This window comes from Halichoerus grypus, chromosome 2, assembly GCF_964656455.1.
Source record: "Halichoerus grypus chromosome 2, mHalGry1.hap1.1, whole genome shotgun sequence".
Lineage (NCBI taxonomy): Eukaryota > Metazoa > Chordata > Mammalia > Carnivora > Phocidae > Halichoerus > Halichoerus grypus.
The window spans coordinates 129,689,815-129,705,989 of NC_135713.1; the positions used below are offsets into that span (position 1 = coordinate 129,689,815).

Sequence of the window (16,175 nt, forward strand, 5' to 3'; positions counted from 1 at the left end):
CTCCCCTGATTGCTCTGGATAGAAGCTCGGGAAGTTTCTGTTGAAGATGTAGCTGCCAGGTACTGCTGCTGCCACGACTATGGCCATCCACAGGGTAACCTCAGAAAAACAAAAATAAAGAAAAAAACTAGGAACTTATTTCTTGCTGATTGTTTGCTGAGTTTCAACTCACCACTAGAAACTACTGCAGGTAGTTGTTTTTGTATTTTTTTTCTAGGGTTTATAGTTGTATTTGTTGGAGGATGAGTTTGTCAGGTACCCACTTCTCCATACCAGTAGTGTGAGTTCTGTTATCCTACTGCTTTCCCTATGAGAGCCGAGTAAACACACCAGCGTCATGTAAACAGACAAAACTGTAGGCTCAGTACATGCCTGCCTATTTCCTTGATCAGATATCAACGAGTGTGCCCAGAACCCGCTGCTATGTGCTTTCCGCTGCATGAACACCTTCGGGTCCTATGAATGCACATGCCCGATTGGCTACGCCCTCAGGGAAGACCAGAAGATGTGCAAAGGTACGGCCACAGACAGGAGACACTTTATTTGCCACACTGGAAATGTATTTTAATGATCTTACAGTTCTCCACTATCTTCTTCTAGCGTTTACAGACGTATCTGACAGTATTTTGCTGGTAGATTCCCACACCTAGATAACAAGACACTTGATGATCTACCTGAGCAAATCAAAGATAAGACAGGTTGAAGAGCCCACCATTGTCACACTCTTGGGCTCTTATTAAAGCAAAGACTGTCCTTTCCTGAACTTTTTTTTTACTGTAGTATTTTTTTTATTTAAGTGCAATTAGCCAACATATGGTACATCATTAGTTCCAGATGTAGAGTTCAGTAATTCATCAGTTGCGTATAACACCCAGTGCTCATTGCATCACGTGCCCTCCTTAGTGCCCAACCCCCAGTTACCCCATCCCCCCCACCCACCTCCCTTCCAGCAACCCTCAATTTGCTTCTTACAGTTCAGAGTCTCTCGTGATTTGTCTCCCTCTCTGATGATTTCCCATTCAGTTCTTTCTGGAACTTCTTAGCATTAGGACCAGTGCCGAAGCTTTTATAAATCTAGAATGTAGCCAAGAGTTGGAAGAGACTTGGCTCCTTTCTCTGTGACATGGTAGTGTTTTAAGAGCCAGAAAACCAAACCTAAGACTTCAAAATCCGAAACAGTAGCCTGCTCCTGAGAATTTTATTTTCCTGTTAAAACTGTTTTCTAGATCTGGATGAATGTGCTGAAGGGCTCCATGACTGTGAATCTAGAGGCATGATGTGCAAGAACCTGATCGGCACCTTCATGTGCCTCTGCCCGCCCGGCATGACCCGACGGCCGGACGGAGAGGGCTGCGTGGGTAAGGCTTCGCGGGGTGGGGTCTGCTTAGTTTAGATGCCTACCTCAAGGCAGATTTATAGCACTAGTCCCAAACCATCCTCACTCCCAGCCAGCTTTTTTTCTAGCTCTTTCAAGACTGTGTGGTCGCTGGATTTCTTCCATCTCAGGGGTTGTGCCGGTAGAACGCAGTTTAGATCATGCAATGCCAATGAGGCCTGTCCTTGCTTTTCATCCTTCTGTGTCCTGTAAATTGAAAACACTTAATTGAGAAGTAGAGGACAGCTCCTTGAAACAATTCTGCTTGTTTAGCAAAGTGAAAGTATGAGAGGGTGTTCTCGTTTTGGTATCACTCCATCAACGAGGAGAGGAAGAGGCAGCTCATCTCCAGACCCCTGCACAGGCTGGATCGCTGTGCGACTGGGCCATATTGTTTGTAACCTACTTGGACCTTAGTTAATTCATGTGTAAATGGAGGCGGTGCAGCTGGGTCTCTAAGGTGGCTTCAGGAGTGGAAAATGTTCAGGTTTTACGGTGCACGTCGCAGTCCCCCAGCACATACAGTGGCCGTGGCTGCCTGGCCCGTTTTTCTCAGCACTTCTTCCCCAAAGTGTTGTCACCTGGGATGGTGCAATCAGAGTCCTGGAGAAAAGATGGTTGCCCCTCCTTGAATTCAGAATCTTAGTTACGGGGACGCCTGGGTGGCTCAGTCATTAAGCATCTGCCTTCAGCTCAGGTCATGATCCCAGGGTCCTGGGATGGAGCCCCGCATCGAGCTCCCTGCTCAGCGGGAAGCCTGCTTCTCCCTCTCCCACTCCCCCTGCTTGTGTTCCTTCTTTCGCTCGCTCTCTCTCTCTCTCTCTGTCAAATAAATAAATAGAGTCTTTAAAAAAAAAAAAAAAAAAAGGATGTTAGTTACGGTCCTAGCCTCTAATCCCTTGAAAACGGTGGGGGTATTTGGAGGGACATTTGAAGATAGTGAATAATGTCTTATTTTGGGGAAAAAAATCACAAAATAAGATTTCTTAAAAATGAATCTATCAGTGATTGCCTGGTGCTAGAAGCCAAAATGGAGAGTGGCTGCAAAAGGACATTAGGGACCTCTTTGGGAGATGGGAAATTCTAAAAGTGGACTGTGGTGATGACCACACAACTCTGTAACTTACTAAAAATCACTGACTTGTGCACTTAAGACATGCAGACTTTATAGCAAGTAAATTACACCTCAAGAAAGCTGTTTGAAAAAGTGAATCTAACACAGGAAGAGAGATACAAGGATATTCGCTACAATTTTGTTCATAGTAACAACCAAAAAAAAAAAAAAAAAAACCCAACTGCCCAAGACAGTGAAATAAACGTGGAGTATCGTCCTGTGAGATTCCGTAGAGCAGGTAAGGGTTCTACTGAAGCAAGACTCTTAATGTCTAGTTACAGAACAATATATAATGTCATATTTTAAAGAAAATTATAAGTAAATACTGTATGTTTTCTGTAGGTATGTATGTATGTATGTAAGCAAGTAAATACACAGAAAAATTTTTTAAAAGATCAAACCCCACTTCACAGAAGGAATTACCCTCAGGGAAGATACTAAGATTAGAGGGTACTAGTCTGAAACATAATTCAACCTTACCTGTCAATTTTAATTTTTTACAGAAGAGTGGAATTCGTGAATTACATGCATAATATAAAATTAATTTTTAAATGTCTGCAAACAACCAATCAGACTGTAGTTCGATTTCGTAGTTTCTCTTAATCTATTAGGTATTTCATTCAATATACACTACTTACCAAACTTAAAAGTGGATGACATCTACAGTTATGCAGTGGTTCCTTCAAAAGCACTGTTCTCCCAGGATCTGAAAACCTAGAAAATATACCCAGACTCCTGAGTCACGTTGACAAACTCACATGTGTTTCTCAGAGTCTCACACAGCGCATATGCTAACATGCTTGAAACGGTACAAGTAGATTGTATGGAAGACACTGTGAACCATCCTGCCTTCTTATGGTGCATGAGATCCATTTTCATTTCCTCCTCTTTTTTTAAATTCTTTGAGTGTGTATGTGTGTTTGAATTTCATCTAAAATACTTAGAAATGTGTTTTATTTTTTACACCTGGAAAAATTTTTATTTTTGTAACTAGCTGAATTTTACATTGTATGCTCACTACATTTACCTGTGTGTTTCCTGGGAGCAAGGGGGTGGGCACTGTGATTACTTCAGGAACCCAGTTTTCTGGTCCCGGATGTGCCATAAATGAGCTGGGTGACTCAAAAGAGGCTAAATTCTCTACCTCTGTCTCCCTCTACAGAGTGAGAAACTACATGATTTGGGTGGGAGGAGGAGGAGTGTTTTAGCTCTAATATTCTGTGATCCCGTGTACTTGCTTTTTCAAAGAAAAGACCTAGGGCAGCATTATACATTTGGAATTTCTTCATTGTTAAAAGATGCTACAGAAGATCCAGGTTCTAAAACATTTCTGATCCTCAGGCTTTTCATGATACCATGCTGGTAGCTGAACCTTCTGCAGAACTTTCTTTGATCATCAGAAGACTCTTTGTAGCAAAGTTCCATTTAATACAGACATGTTTTTATAGTTAGAAATTCCATTATAAACAGCCAAAATATTATTATAAATAAAAAGTGTTTACAATGTCAGAATGAGAATGAAAGATAAAGCCACAAAAAGAAACACAATAAAAATTCCAGTGAAACTGGAATCCAACAAAATTATCCTCCAAATGTCAAATGCAATAGAAACTAAAAATATTACAAGCTAAAGAATTAGACTTACATAGGAAATCTAAAACCTCTATAAAGAAAACTATAAATGCAGTCACAGGTGAAATATTTTTTAATTGAAGTATACTTGATACACAGTGTTACATTAGTTTCAAGTCTACAACTGCAGTGATTCTACAAGTTTAAATATTATGCTGTGCTCACCCCCAGTGTAGCTACCGTCTGTCACTATGCATTACTCTAACAGTATCATCGACCCTATTCCTTATGCTGTGTCTTTTATTTCTGCGGCTTTTTCATTCCATAACTGGAAACCTATACTTCCCACTCCTCTTCGCCCATTTTGCCCAACCTCTCCACCCCCCCTCCTCTGGGAACCATCAGTTTGTTCTCTGTATTATAGGTCTGGTTGTGCTTTTGGTGTGTGTTTTATTCATTTGTGTTTTTAGATCCCACATAGGAATGAAGTCATATGGTATTTGTCTCTCTCAGTCTGACTTATTTCACTTAGCATAATTACTTCTAGATCCTTACATATTTTCTCAGATGGCATGCCCTCATACTTTTTATGTCTGCATAACATTCCATTGTGTGTATGTCCCACATCTTCCTTCATTATCCATTCGTCTATCAATGGACACTCAGGTTGCTTCCATATCTTGGCTCTCATAAATACTGCTTCAGCAAACAAGGAGTGCATATATCTTTTCAAATTAGTGTTTGCATTTTCTTTGGGCAAATGCCCAGTAATGGAATTACTGGCTCATAAAATAGTTCTATTTTTAATTTTTTGAGGAACCTCCATACTGTTTTCCACAGTAGCTGTACCAGTTTGCATTCCCACCAACCATGGTTTGATGATTCCTTTTTCTCCCCACATCCTTGCCAACAGTTGTTATTTCTTGATTTTTTGACTTTAGCCATTCTGACTGGAGTAAAATGATACCTCATTGTGGTTGCAATTTGCATTTCCCTGATGATTAGTGATGTTGAGCATCTTTTGATGTGTCTGTTGCCCATCTGTATGTCGTCTTCGGAAAAGTGCGAACTCAGTTCCTCTGCCCATTTTTTAGTCAGATTTTTTTTTTTTGGTGTTGAGTTGTGTAAGTTATTTATATATTTTGAATAGTGACCCCTTATCAGATATAGCAGATGAAATTTGACTATGCAATATACTATGCCCAGTAATTATTTTTTAAGTAAACAAATGAATAGAAAAACCTAATAAATAGAAAAAAGTTCACCAAGATCATTAAATTTTAATGAAAATCTTGACAATACTATTGGCTATTCATTTTGAAATGAATAAAATTTATTTCAAAATGAATTTTGAAATATTAATGAGAGGAAGGAAGGCTTTGCTTTTAAGATGATGGAATAAAAATGTGTTCCCTCACTCCTATCCCCTGAAGATTTAGAAATACAATGGAGGAGGGAAGAGTGTTGTTTATTTAAATGAGGAATGGTCCCCAAATACAGACTCTGAAGAATATCTTTCAAATATTATAAAATTTCAATCAAAAACACATAAAAGGTGCAGTGACATATTCTTCTTTAGACTTTAATAAAATACAGGTATCTTTCAAAGTAACTGCCCCAATTTAAGAGTTCATCCAGCAGTCTTTGAGTAGAAGATTGGGAACACAGGTGAATGAGAGAAATACAAAATGTTTATGTAGAAGTCCAGTTCCACATTCAGTGTGAAAAGGGAAAACACAGTTGACATTAAGACTCAAAGAACTTTACTCAGAGCCACAGTGACCTCCTAAATTACAAAAAACTTGGTATGCATGCCCCGTGGGCAGAGAGTATAACCAATTTGGTGAGAGAATGCTCATACAACAAACATGAATTGAAGCTATAGATTACACCCAGCTCAGCAATGGGTGATCTTCTGTTACATTATTTTTCAGCAAGTAGTTGAAATGATGAAAATCAGTCAAAGATGGATAGTTACACAAGAGTGCAACTAAGTTATATATATTGGGGTTGGGTGGGGGGGGAGAAAAAAGGAATATAAACAAGAATTAGACTAAAACACCTCAGGAATGGAAGAAGACAAGTTTAGGAAAATTGTTTCATAATCTGTAAGAGACACCATTAAATAAAAACTATAATAAAAGAGCTTGAAAATGAAGATAAAGCAATCTCAAGAGAGAATGATCTAGCAGAGCTCAGAAAAGAAAAGCATCACAGAAATTAGGCACAGTAGAATTAATAAAAAGAAGCAAAGGATGAAAACACAGGTGAAAATGTGGGTATGGAAGTGATTAATAAGAAAATGATATAGGTGGAAGACAAAAAATCCAACATTGCATAAAGTCCCCCCAAAAAGAGAAAAGTAAAAAAAAAAAATTGGAATATATTTGAGTATATGAGTATCTTATAGAAGATATTTATATCTGTATATAAGAACACACCGCCCCCATGAAAAACTATTACAGAACAGTCACTTACTGAGTTACACTTTACTGAACACCCGCTGTGTGTGTGGCTCTTGGAAGACCCTAATAAACTAGAAGGACAGGTGGTCCTCCCCACCCCCCCTCCCTGCCCCCACTTTGCTCTCAAGTTGTGTATGTTCTGCTCAGGGAACAACAGGCATCAAACAAGTAATGGACATGATAATTTCATATAGCAGTAAATCTTTTTGAGTAAGATTTAATGTTTAAATGGGAGCTAATTTAGAAGACATTTCCAAGGAAGGCTTCACTGACAAGGAGACATTTGAGCTGATGCATAGAAATGAAAAGGAGGGGCGCCTGGGTGGCTCAGTCGTTAAGCGTCTGCCTTCGGCTCAGGTCATGGTCCCGGGGTCCTGGGATCGAGCCCCGCGTCGGGCTCCCTGCTCCACGGGAAGCCTGCTTCTCCCTCTCCCACTCCCCCTGCTTGTGTTCCCTCTCTCACTCTCTCTGTCTTCAAATAAATAAATAAAATCTTAAAAAAAAAAAAGGAAAAGAAATGGAAAGGAAAGAGCAGTAAGAGCAAAGATGCCTGAGGCTGGAATGAGGGCCTGCTTAGCTGGACCTTGTGCCAGGGGAGTGGCATGAGGTGAGGTCCAAATGCAGGCCACGGTCAAGAGACAGTTTTGTGGCGCATGCACTGTGGCACAGTGGTTCCAAGTGGGGCCCTGGAGATGGATGATGAATCTGAGAAACCTCGACTCGTATCTCCTAGCTCTGTGATTTGGGGCAAGCTGGCTTCACTATGTGCCTCAATTTCGTCCTCTAAACACAAATAGGAATAATGAGAGCACTTCATAGGATTATCGGGGAAATTAAATTAGTTAAGTCATATAAAACCCTTAGAACAGTGCTTGACATACAGTAGAATTTCACTTGTTGTTAGTTGTTGTTACTGTCTGATTTACATTTTCAAAGATGTCCGGTTGCCTAGTGGATAATGCGTCGTGAGGGGTTAGGAGTAGAAACAGGGTCCATTTAGGCGGCAATTTTAATCATCCAAATGAGAGCTGAAGAAAGCTCAAATAAAGGCCATAGCAGGGTAAAAATGTCGTTAAAGGGACTCAGATTCAGAGTGTACTTTGGAGATAATCAACAGAATTTGCAGATGGATTGATAGGCTACAGTGGAGGAAGGAAGAGAGGTAGAGAGGATGAGTCCCTGGAGTTTACTTGAATAAATGACGGGATGATGCAACTATGAACTGATAAGGAAAAGACGGGAAGAAACTGCCAAAGTAACTGCCAGAAATATAGGAGCCTTCCAAGTGGTAACATTAGATACACAGATCTGTTCGTGAGCCGTGGCTATAAAGTGCTGGCAAACAGGTTGTCGTTGAAAAGTCATGGGATTGGATGAGGACACCACGAGAGCAGAGAGAGTGGAAGGGCAGTGACTGAGCTCTGAGTGCTCCAAAATCTAGTGTGACTGAAGATACTTAGAAAACTAAAAATGAGTGGCCAGCAGGAGAGGAAGTTCTCCAGCTCGCTGTCAGACCGTGATAGTTAAAAGGATGGATTATTCAAGCAGGGAGTGGCCACTTGTGTCCAATGTTGCTGAGATAAAGAGCAAGACATAGAAAGAGAAGGAGCAATAAGATTTGGTGGCCTCTTCATCACCAATCATCAGGTAGATGAAAACCAAAACCACAAAGAGATATCACCTCACACCTGTTAGGATGGCTAATCATAAAAAAGACAAGAGATAACAAGTGTTGACGAGGATGTGGAGAAAAGGAACCCCATGCACTGTGACCGTATGTACTGTTGGTGGGAACGTAAACTGCTAAGGCCACGAGGTATGGATTTTGGAATTTCCTCAAGAAATTAAATATAGAACTACCATATAATCCAGCAGTCCCACTTCGGGGTATATATCCAAAGGAGACAAAAGCATTATCTCAAAAAAATACCTGAACTCCGGTGTTCATTGTAGCATTATTGGCAATAGCCAAGGTGTGGAAACATCCTAGGTGTGTATCAGTGCATGAGTGGACAAGAAAACGTACACACACACACACACGCACACACACACAAGCGTGCATGCACGCACACACACACACAGGATTCAGGGAATCCTGTCATTTGTGAGAACACATGGATGAACCCAAAGGGCAATATGCAAAGTGAAATAAGCCAGACCGAGAAAGACACGGTATCACTTATATGTGGAATCTAAAAAAATAAAAATAAATAAATTGAGCTCACAGAAATAGTGGAGAAAAATGTTTGTCAGGGGCTTGAGGGTGGGGGAAATAGGGAGAGGTTGGTAAAAGCGTACAAACTTACAGGTATAAGATGAATAAGGTCTAAGGATCTAATGTGTGATGTGGCGGCGACTACCGCTGATAACACTGTACTGTGCAATTGAAATTTGCTAAGAGAACAGAATTTAAATATTCTCACACAGAAAAAGGGCAAATATGTGAGGTAATGGGTGACTGATTCACTCGACGGAGGAATCCTTTCACTTTATAAATTTTACTTTATTCAATAAATCTGGAAATAAAATAGAACAAAATAGGAATCAGAGCGCTGAGGAGGGAAAAAAAGAAAGAAAGAAATTTGTCCTGAAGGGGAACACAAATGAGGTACTAGTTAGAGGTATAAGACGTTATTAAAAGAGATGGTTTTTTTTAAGATGGAAGTTATGAGAAAATGTGTGTCGAGAGAATAACTCACTGAAAAAGGATAACTGTGAACTCTTAGAAGGCAATCCAGAGTACAAGTGTAAAGAGTGGCCTTTGAGAAAAACCAGAGAATCTTTAACTGTGGAAAAAGACAAGAGGTGGAAAGTGAGGGCCACACAGGTGGTGGGTAGTGGAGAGATGGAGTTCTCGTCTCCGTGTGCAGTAGTCACTGTAGGAAGTGGGAGCATGGTGGACATACGAAGAAATACAGTAAGATTGTCAAAGGAGCATTAGTTCCCATTTGAGATTTGAATCATGAGTTAAAGTGAGACCTGTCCTGTTTGTGGGTTTGTCTCTGGCCTGTCATGCTGCGTAGACAGAGCTAAGTGCACAAAGAGAGAGTGGTGGACAATGCCATGGTCACTAATTGGCAGTCCTGATGTGATCGAGAAATTTTTCCAAGGATAAAACCTGGAATGCTAGAAATCAAAATTCCGTAGGTAGTGCAGCATCACACCAAGATATTCCATAGTGAAGTTACAAATTTCAACAAGAGAAAAAAGAAAAGAAGTTATCAGAAAAGACTTCTGATGGCTTGAGGCACCTGGGCAGAAAAGGAAAATTACCTACAAGGCAGGAGAAAATCAAGTTACTTTCTTCAAGGTCTCACACTAATTCTCACGCCAATGGTAGCAGAGTAAAAGTAATCTAAAATTTTGGGACCTGTCTCGCCATCTTTCAAGTATAGAAGCTCTATTACATGTCATCAGACATGGAGGAACTCATTCAATATGTCCAACAAGAGCCCTTCTTAAAAAAAGTAATTCAGACAACAAAAATACAAATCAGAATAAAGGTGAACGACCTCAGGGATAGCATTAGATCAACAAGGCAGACCTTGAACCCTCAGATTCTAGAAATAACAGACACTATACAGTTTTTTAAATCCATAACTTAGCTCACTATTTTTGTATATACTTTAAAAATTTCCATAATAAGTTTTTTTTTTTTCCTAAAAGGGAAGGAAAATTTCACCCAAGACATATGATGGTGAATTTTAGGACACCAAGAGCAAAGTGAAACCCCTTAAAGCTTCCAGAGAGAAAAACCAGATTTCCTGCAAATGAACAGTTAACATTGGGTAAAAGAAAAACAATGGAGCAATATTTTCCAAAGATGTCTAAGGGAAAATAATTTTGAACTAAAATTCTACACTCAATCCAGTAAGAAAATAAAAAAGACATTGTCAGAAATGTATTCTAGAATGTTTACCACCCACATACCCTCTAAAATGATTACCAAACTAGATACTCCCATGTTTTGTTTTATTAATCTAAAAGGACGGGGTACTATCCATGAAGCAGTGGTAAGCCAAGAAACCAGGAAACCTCATGATTTGGTTTACAGAGATACTGATGGCACGTAAAGAAAAGATCTAGCAAACCAAAATCTCTAGATCACATCGGCGTGGCAGGTGGCACCAGGAGAGGGCAGAAGAACTCGTGCCAGAGACTTTTGAAACTGGTCCTTGTTGACACCGATGGAAGGTATTCATTGCTGAGTATGTGCTTGAAGTCGTTTCATGGTTACCACCGAAAGGACAGAAAGAAGATTATAACTTCCAGACATGAGATGGGGACAAGAGGAGGGCATAGAAATCTAGACTACTGTAAGGAATATTGAGAGAGGAGGGCAAGAACATGGTAGATACAAAACAAAATAAAACGACAGGTAAGACTCCAAACACATCAGCAGTCACGATAGCTAGGAATAAACTACCAGTTAAAAGGCGGGCCTACTTTTTAAAACTCCTTTTAAATCCAGTTTGGTGCTTTTTGTAAAAGAAAGGTACCAAGTCAAGATGTGAGATAGAGCTACAATAAAGGAATGGAACAAAACATTGAGGGCAAATGCTGATAAAAAGAAAGCAAAAGCAAAATAAATACCAACAAATTAAAGATTTTTAAAGAAGTATAAAGATGAAAGCAGCTCAATCAAAAATATCTCATTATCATGAGCTCCTTTATGCTCATAATAACAGAGCTTCAAAAAAAATGCCCCAAGCAAAATTTACAGAATACAAATATAGTAAGGACAAAGGAGATTTTAATAAAGCAGTTTTGCTCTAATTTATCACCAACCAAAAGAGCAGTACTACCTAAATTCCTTCTACCATTAGTGGCCCTCATACACCATACTACTGTGATTTTACTCAAAGCTAGTCTGGAAGCTTGCCCTTCATCCCTGCCTGTGTGGCTTTAACCCTACTCTCTTCTCCTCCCTAACACTTCCCCCTGCTCTGCTCCCAGCCTCTCTCTCCTGTCATGTAACCAGCACTCTCTTCCCCACAGTTCTTTCCCACCTTGTCTGGTGTTGTAGGGCGAGTTTATGTCTTGTGGAGGCCAGTTTTCATCAACCACCACCCCTTCCCCATGAGGGGTGGGGAGGGAAAAAGAAAGAAAAAACTTTGTTAAGAAAGAACCCACCTGGAAGGATGAAGTTAAAAATAAATCCATATTCACATATGACTGGTTTTTATCCCATCATAGTATCTTGGCGAGGAAGTTTTAAATAAGATATAACCCACTCGAGGACAATTTGAACATAGTAATTTTACAGTCTGCTCATTATTCACCCTGTTTGTTTTCCCGAAGATGAAAATGAATGCAGGACCAAGCCAGGAATTTGTGAAAATGGGCGCTGTGTGAACACTATCGGGAGCTATAGATGTGAGTGTAATGAAGGATTTCAGTCAAGTTCCTCAGGTACCGAATGCCTTGGTAAGTGACACCTGAGCGTATTTTACCTGGTAAATAAAACATCTGTTTTATGATGTCCTCACAGAAGAGCTCTACATACATATTCTTGTCTGCTAAAAAATCCTCCAATCTGAGTAATCCATATACTTCTTCCTAAAGGTACACATCTATTAAAATGATGTATTTCTGTGCATGTGATTTGTATGCACATCTATGTGTAATGTAAATAGCCATCTTAAATAGTCTTTCCAAAATTAAGATTAATTAAGCTCTACGGAAAATGTGACTTTAGTAAAACTTACATCAGGAGATGATTTAATTCCAAAAGAAAATATTTGCTGTGTGAGGTAAGCTTTGCCGTATTAGAAATATTAAAGTAAATGCCACATTTCAAAAATGCAATGAAGTTTAATTTTTATTTTATGGTACAGAAAAATGTTTTACAAAATATTTTCCTATGGAAAATATGAATCTCAGACATTATGTTGTATTTTAATGCTAAAATGCATACATTATAAACCATTTCAGTTAATTATGAGCAGGTGTAAAAGTATGGAATAGTAAAATTTAAGGCAAACAGAGAAATAAGAGCACTCATCACTTGATCTGATATAAAAACAGCATGTTTCAGCTATATCAGATTTTTCTCCAAATGATGTCATTGCATTATATCCTAGGAAATTGTTAGTCAAGAAATTAAATTTTATTTGCTGATGTCTTCAATCCAGACCCTTACTAACCACCATCTTTCTGGCAATAGAAAAGATAGCATACAAATTATAATGTACTTCTCTGTTCGTATTATTAAGGTTTCACTAGGATGGTTCATAAAACCATATTAAAGATTTATTTGCCTATTTACATCAGAGAAATTCCTTTATTTATACTAAAAAAAAAAAAAATCTGTTCAGTCCAAATGTTTGAACACTCTTTTAGATGCAGAAAAGCTGAGATTGGATTGAATATGTACCAAGATGGTAGCATCATCCAGGATTTACTTTTCAAAAACAAGTCCTGATACTCATTTGCTTATTTAAAGGGAAATAATTTGGGATGCCTGGGTGGCTCAGTCGGTTAAGCATCTGCCCTTTAGCTCAGGTCATGATCCCAGGGTCCTGGGATCGAGCCCCACGTCGGGCTCCCTGCTCGGCGGGGAGCCTGCTTCTCCCTCTCCCTCTGCCAATCTCCCCTGCTCGTGTGCTCTCTCTCTCTCTCTCTCGACAAATAAATGTTTAAAGATAAATAAATAAAAGGAAATAATTTCACTTCATTTTCCTTTTATTTGTGTTCTACAGGAATGGTAGTATACTATCAGTTAGCTGTTGATGGGTTAAAGAAAAACAAATCTATTTCCTAAGCATCATACCACTTTTTGTCAAATTTAATAAATTGTAGTAAAAGAGCACACTGCAGACTCCCTTCTCCCAACAACTTTATAATCGTGAAGCTTTCTGAAGCAGGGTGGCTGTTCACAGAGAAGAATATTTACCTTTGAGAAAGTTTGTGCCGGGAAGAAGAACACTGACTGTCCTATCTTCTATGAAGACCAGGTGTCAGTTCCATGTCAGTGATGCTCATTACCCACATTGTCATTTCAGACACCCGACAGGGACTCTGCTTTGCGGAGGTGTTGCAGACCATGTGCCAGATGGCATCCAGCAGCCGCAATCTGGTCACAAAGTCCGAGTGCTGCTGCGACGGGGGGCGGGGCTGGGGGCACCAGTGTGAGCTTTGCCCGCTTCCCGGAACGGCCCAGTACAAAAAGATATGTCCTCACGGCCCTGGATACACCACCGATGGAAGAGGTGAGGAGCTGAGCAAAAGTCACGCACATTTTCGATGCAGTGAACATTAATTCAGATTAATTTGAAGGAAAAGTGAAAAAGTGATATAATGGCTAAAATATTTATATGTATACGTGTTTGTATATGCTTTTTGCCAATGATTAAGAGACTTGAAAAGATGTAATCTTCATACCGAATCTAAGAGGTAGAATTTATTAGGAAACTAAAGCATGAAGCTTAGGTAATAAGTAATTTTCTTGAGATAACACCCTTTCTAAGGGGTCTAAGAACATACCTGTCTAGCCCCAAAGGCCATGTCTGTAACCTCCAAACTATATTTGCTTTATTTAAATAAGTGTTTATTTGAGGGTGCACAAGGACGCAGTCTGTTTGCAGCATATTTACAAACCAGCATGTCTCATAATTGGTTTAGTGGCTTCCAGTTGTTTTTTTTCCCCCTGAGACCACTCCTCATTTAAGGAGTTTATATCTAAAGGCTCTAACTTTGGAGATCATTCTAGCCTCTGATCCATTATTCCTCTTTGTTTCCACTTTTTTTGTACAACCACCTGATAGACTAGAGCCCTGAAAAAATACCATTTTCTTCTATTACTGTACAGACTTTGGTCCTGGGCCCGATTACTCTGCTCATGAAGCCCTTTCTTCAGAGTCTAATCCAAGTGTGGACGTGAGGTCCAGGCGTGGGAAATCACCACAAATCCCAGATTAGTTGGACTTCAGAGAGATAGCTTTCTACATCTCGCCAAAATAATTCATACTTAGTTTGCAAAATGAGTAGACTGAAGCAGGGCTTTCAACAGAGCCTCCATTTATGGACCTCTTCCAATCCCGTCAGGATATTCTTTCCCTTCCGTGTTGCCATTCAGCGGAGTGATGAAGAGGTACTCGAGCGCTGCTGTGAATGCTGGTTGCTCATTATTTCACGTCTGTTCCTTCGTTTCTCTTAGCTTCTCACCAGTTTTATCCTTGCATGTATATTAACTTGTGTGTTTGTTTTTATTTGGGGTTTTCTTTCTCGCCCACAGATATTGATGAGTGCAAGGTGATGCCGAACCTCTGCACCCACGGTCAGTGCATCAATACCATGGGCTCATTCCGATGCTTCTGCAAGGTTGGGTACACGACAGACATTAGCGGTACCTCGTGCATAGGTAAGGCGCGGGTCCCTGCGTCTGGGGGGGGCCAGCGACTGTCTCCTGCGAGTCACTGGGGCATGCTGGAGCTTTCCTGCGGGGCATTGCAGTGTACCTTTCATGCAGTCATGCCATTCCTTTCAGGAATGCGGCTCCCGATAGCACAGTCGTTGTCCTTGTCCAATAATGTGGGACACAGAACTGTTCATCAGAAGTGTTTAGTCGGGGAGCATAAAAACTATAAAATATTCTTTCACCATTTTATATTTTAATTTAAAATTATAAGTGCCCCTTCATGTGTCAGTCTCTTGTTGAAAGAAGAGGGCTTCTGGCGGTGAGCCTGTGTGTGAGCATATGTAGGGAGAGCGCTCTGTGCTTGTTTCTCATTGCTGGTTTTTTGCATAAAATATACGAATGAAGCCTCATGTAAAATTTGCAGTTGCAAAGCAGTGTCAGGACAGAATCCTTCTACATTTTTACAATCTCTTTTTCTAATTTAGTTTCTTACGGTCTCACCCCCACCATTCTGTACCAATGGAGGGCAGGGGGTGGGGGGCTGGCCTCTAATGAGTCTTTCCAAAGCATGTGACTTAGTTTTCATTGAAGAAAAAAAAAAAGTGTCTCTTCTCCTCCATATTTAATCAACTTGCATGATAGTCCATTAAAGCACCTATTTCACTAACAAACACACCTGGCATGAAAAGGTTCAGAAAAACCAGACTGACCCTTAGTAAGCATTTGACTCACTTGGTTGGGCGTGGGAGTCCTTGAGAACAGCCACTGATCACCAGGCGTTCTCGAAAAGGTGCCTGACTTTTGCTCAGTGTGTTTTACGAGGAAAAGGAGATTGTTTGCTGTCCATCAGTCCTAGCAGAAGAGAGCTAGCATGTTCAAGGGAGGACGATTTCGGGAGGGTTGTTTTGGTTCAGGATGTGAGCAGGGTGTGTAGAATCTTTAAGGCACAGTGCTGTGTGCTAGAGCTGTACCATCCCTGGGCCAAAAGAAAAGAGGGAGAGGGTATTGAACCCTGCAAGGACAAAGCTGGGCACCGAGGGCTGCTTTGAAAGGCGCTGTGACCTCTGATCCAGTGACTCAGAGACTGAGCCATCTTGCAGGGAGGGAGCGGAAGGAAGGAAGGGCCAGATGGAAGACAGAGGGCAGGAGAGCCTGCCGACCCGTGTATGTGCAGTCGAGCTGCCCGGCCCGGGAGCAGCGTGGGCCTGACTCGGGCGCGGCAAGCCTGTGGGACCCCACGGTGCTCGGCGGGTCAGCTCACAGTTTGAGAGAACGTCTTCCAGAGCCATG

General features: G+C 40.5%; 1 protein-coding gene across 1 annotated transcript in view; it reads left to right on the forward strand.

Annotated features, from left to right (window-relative positions):
* Nucleotides 1-16,175, forward strand: part of FBN2 (fibrillin 2) — a 250,342-nt gene that overhangs the window by 218,839 nt on the left and 15,328 nt on the right. The window contains exons 54-58 of the mRNA XM_078067554.1: nucleotides 393-515; nucleotides 1,227-1,358; nucleotides 11,828-11,953; nucleotides 13,531-13,737; nucleotides 14,763-14,888. Coding sequence (XP_077923680.1) covers nucleotides 393-515; nucleotides 1,227-1,358; nucleotides 11,828-11,953; nucleotides 13,531-13,737; nucleotides 14,763-14,888 — 714 coding nt within the window. The remainder of the gene's footprint in view (nucleotides 1-392; nucleotides 516-1,226; nucleotides 1,359-11,827; nucleotides 11,954-13,530; nucleotides 13,738-14,762; nucleotides 14,889-16,175) is intronic.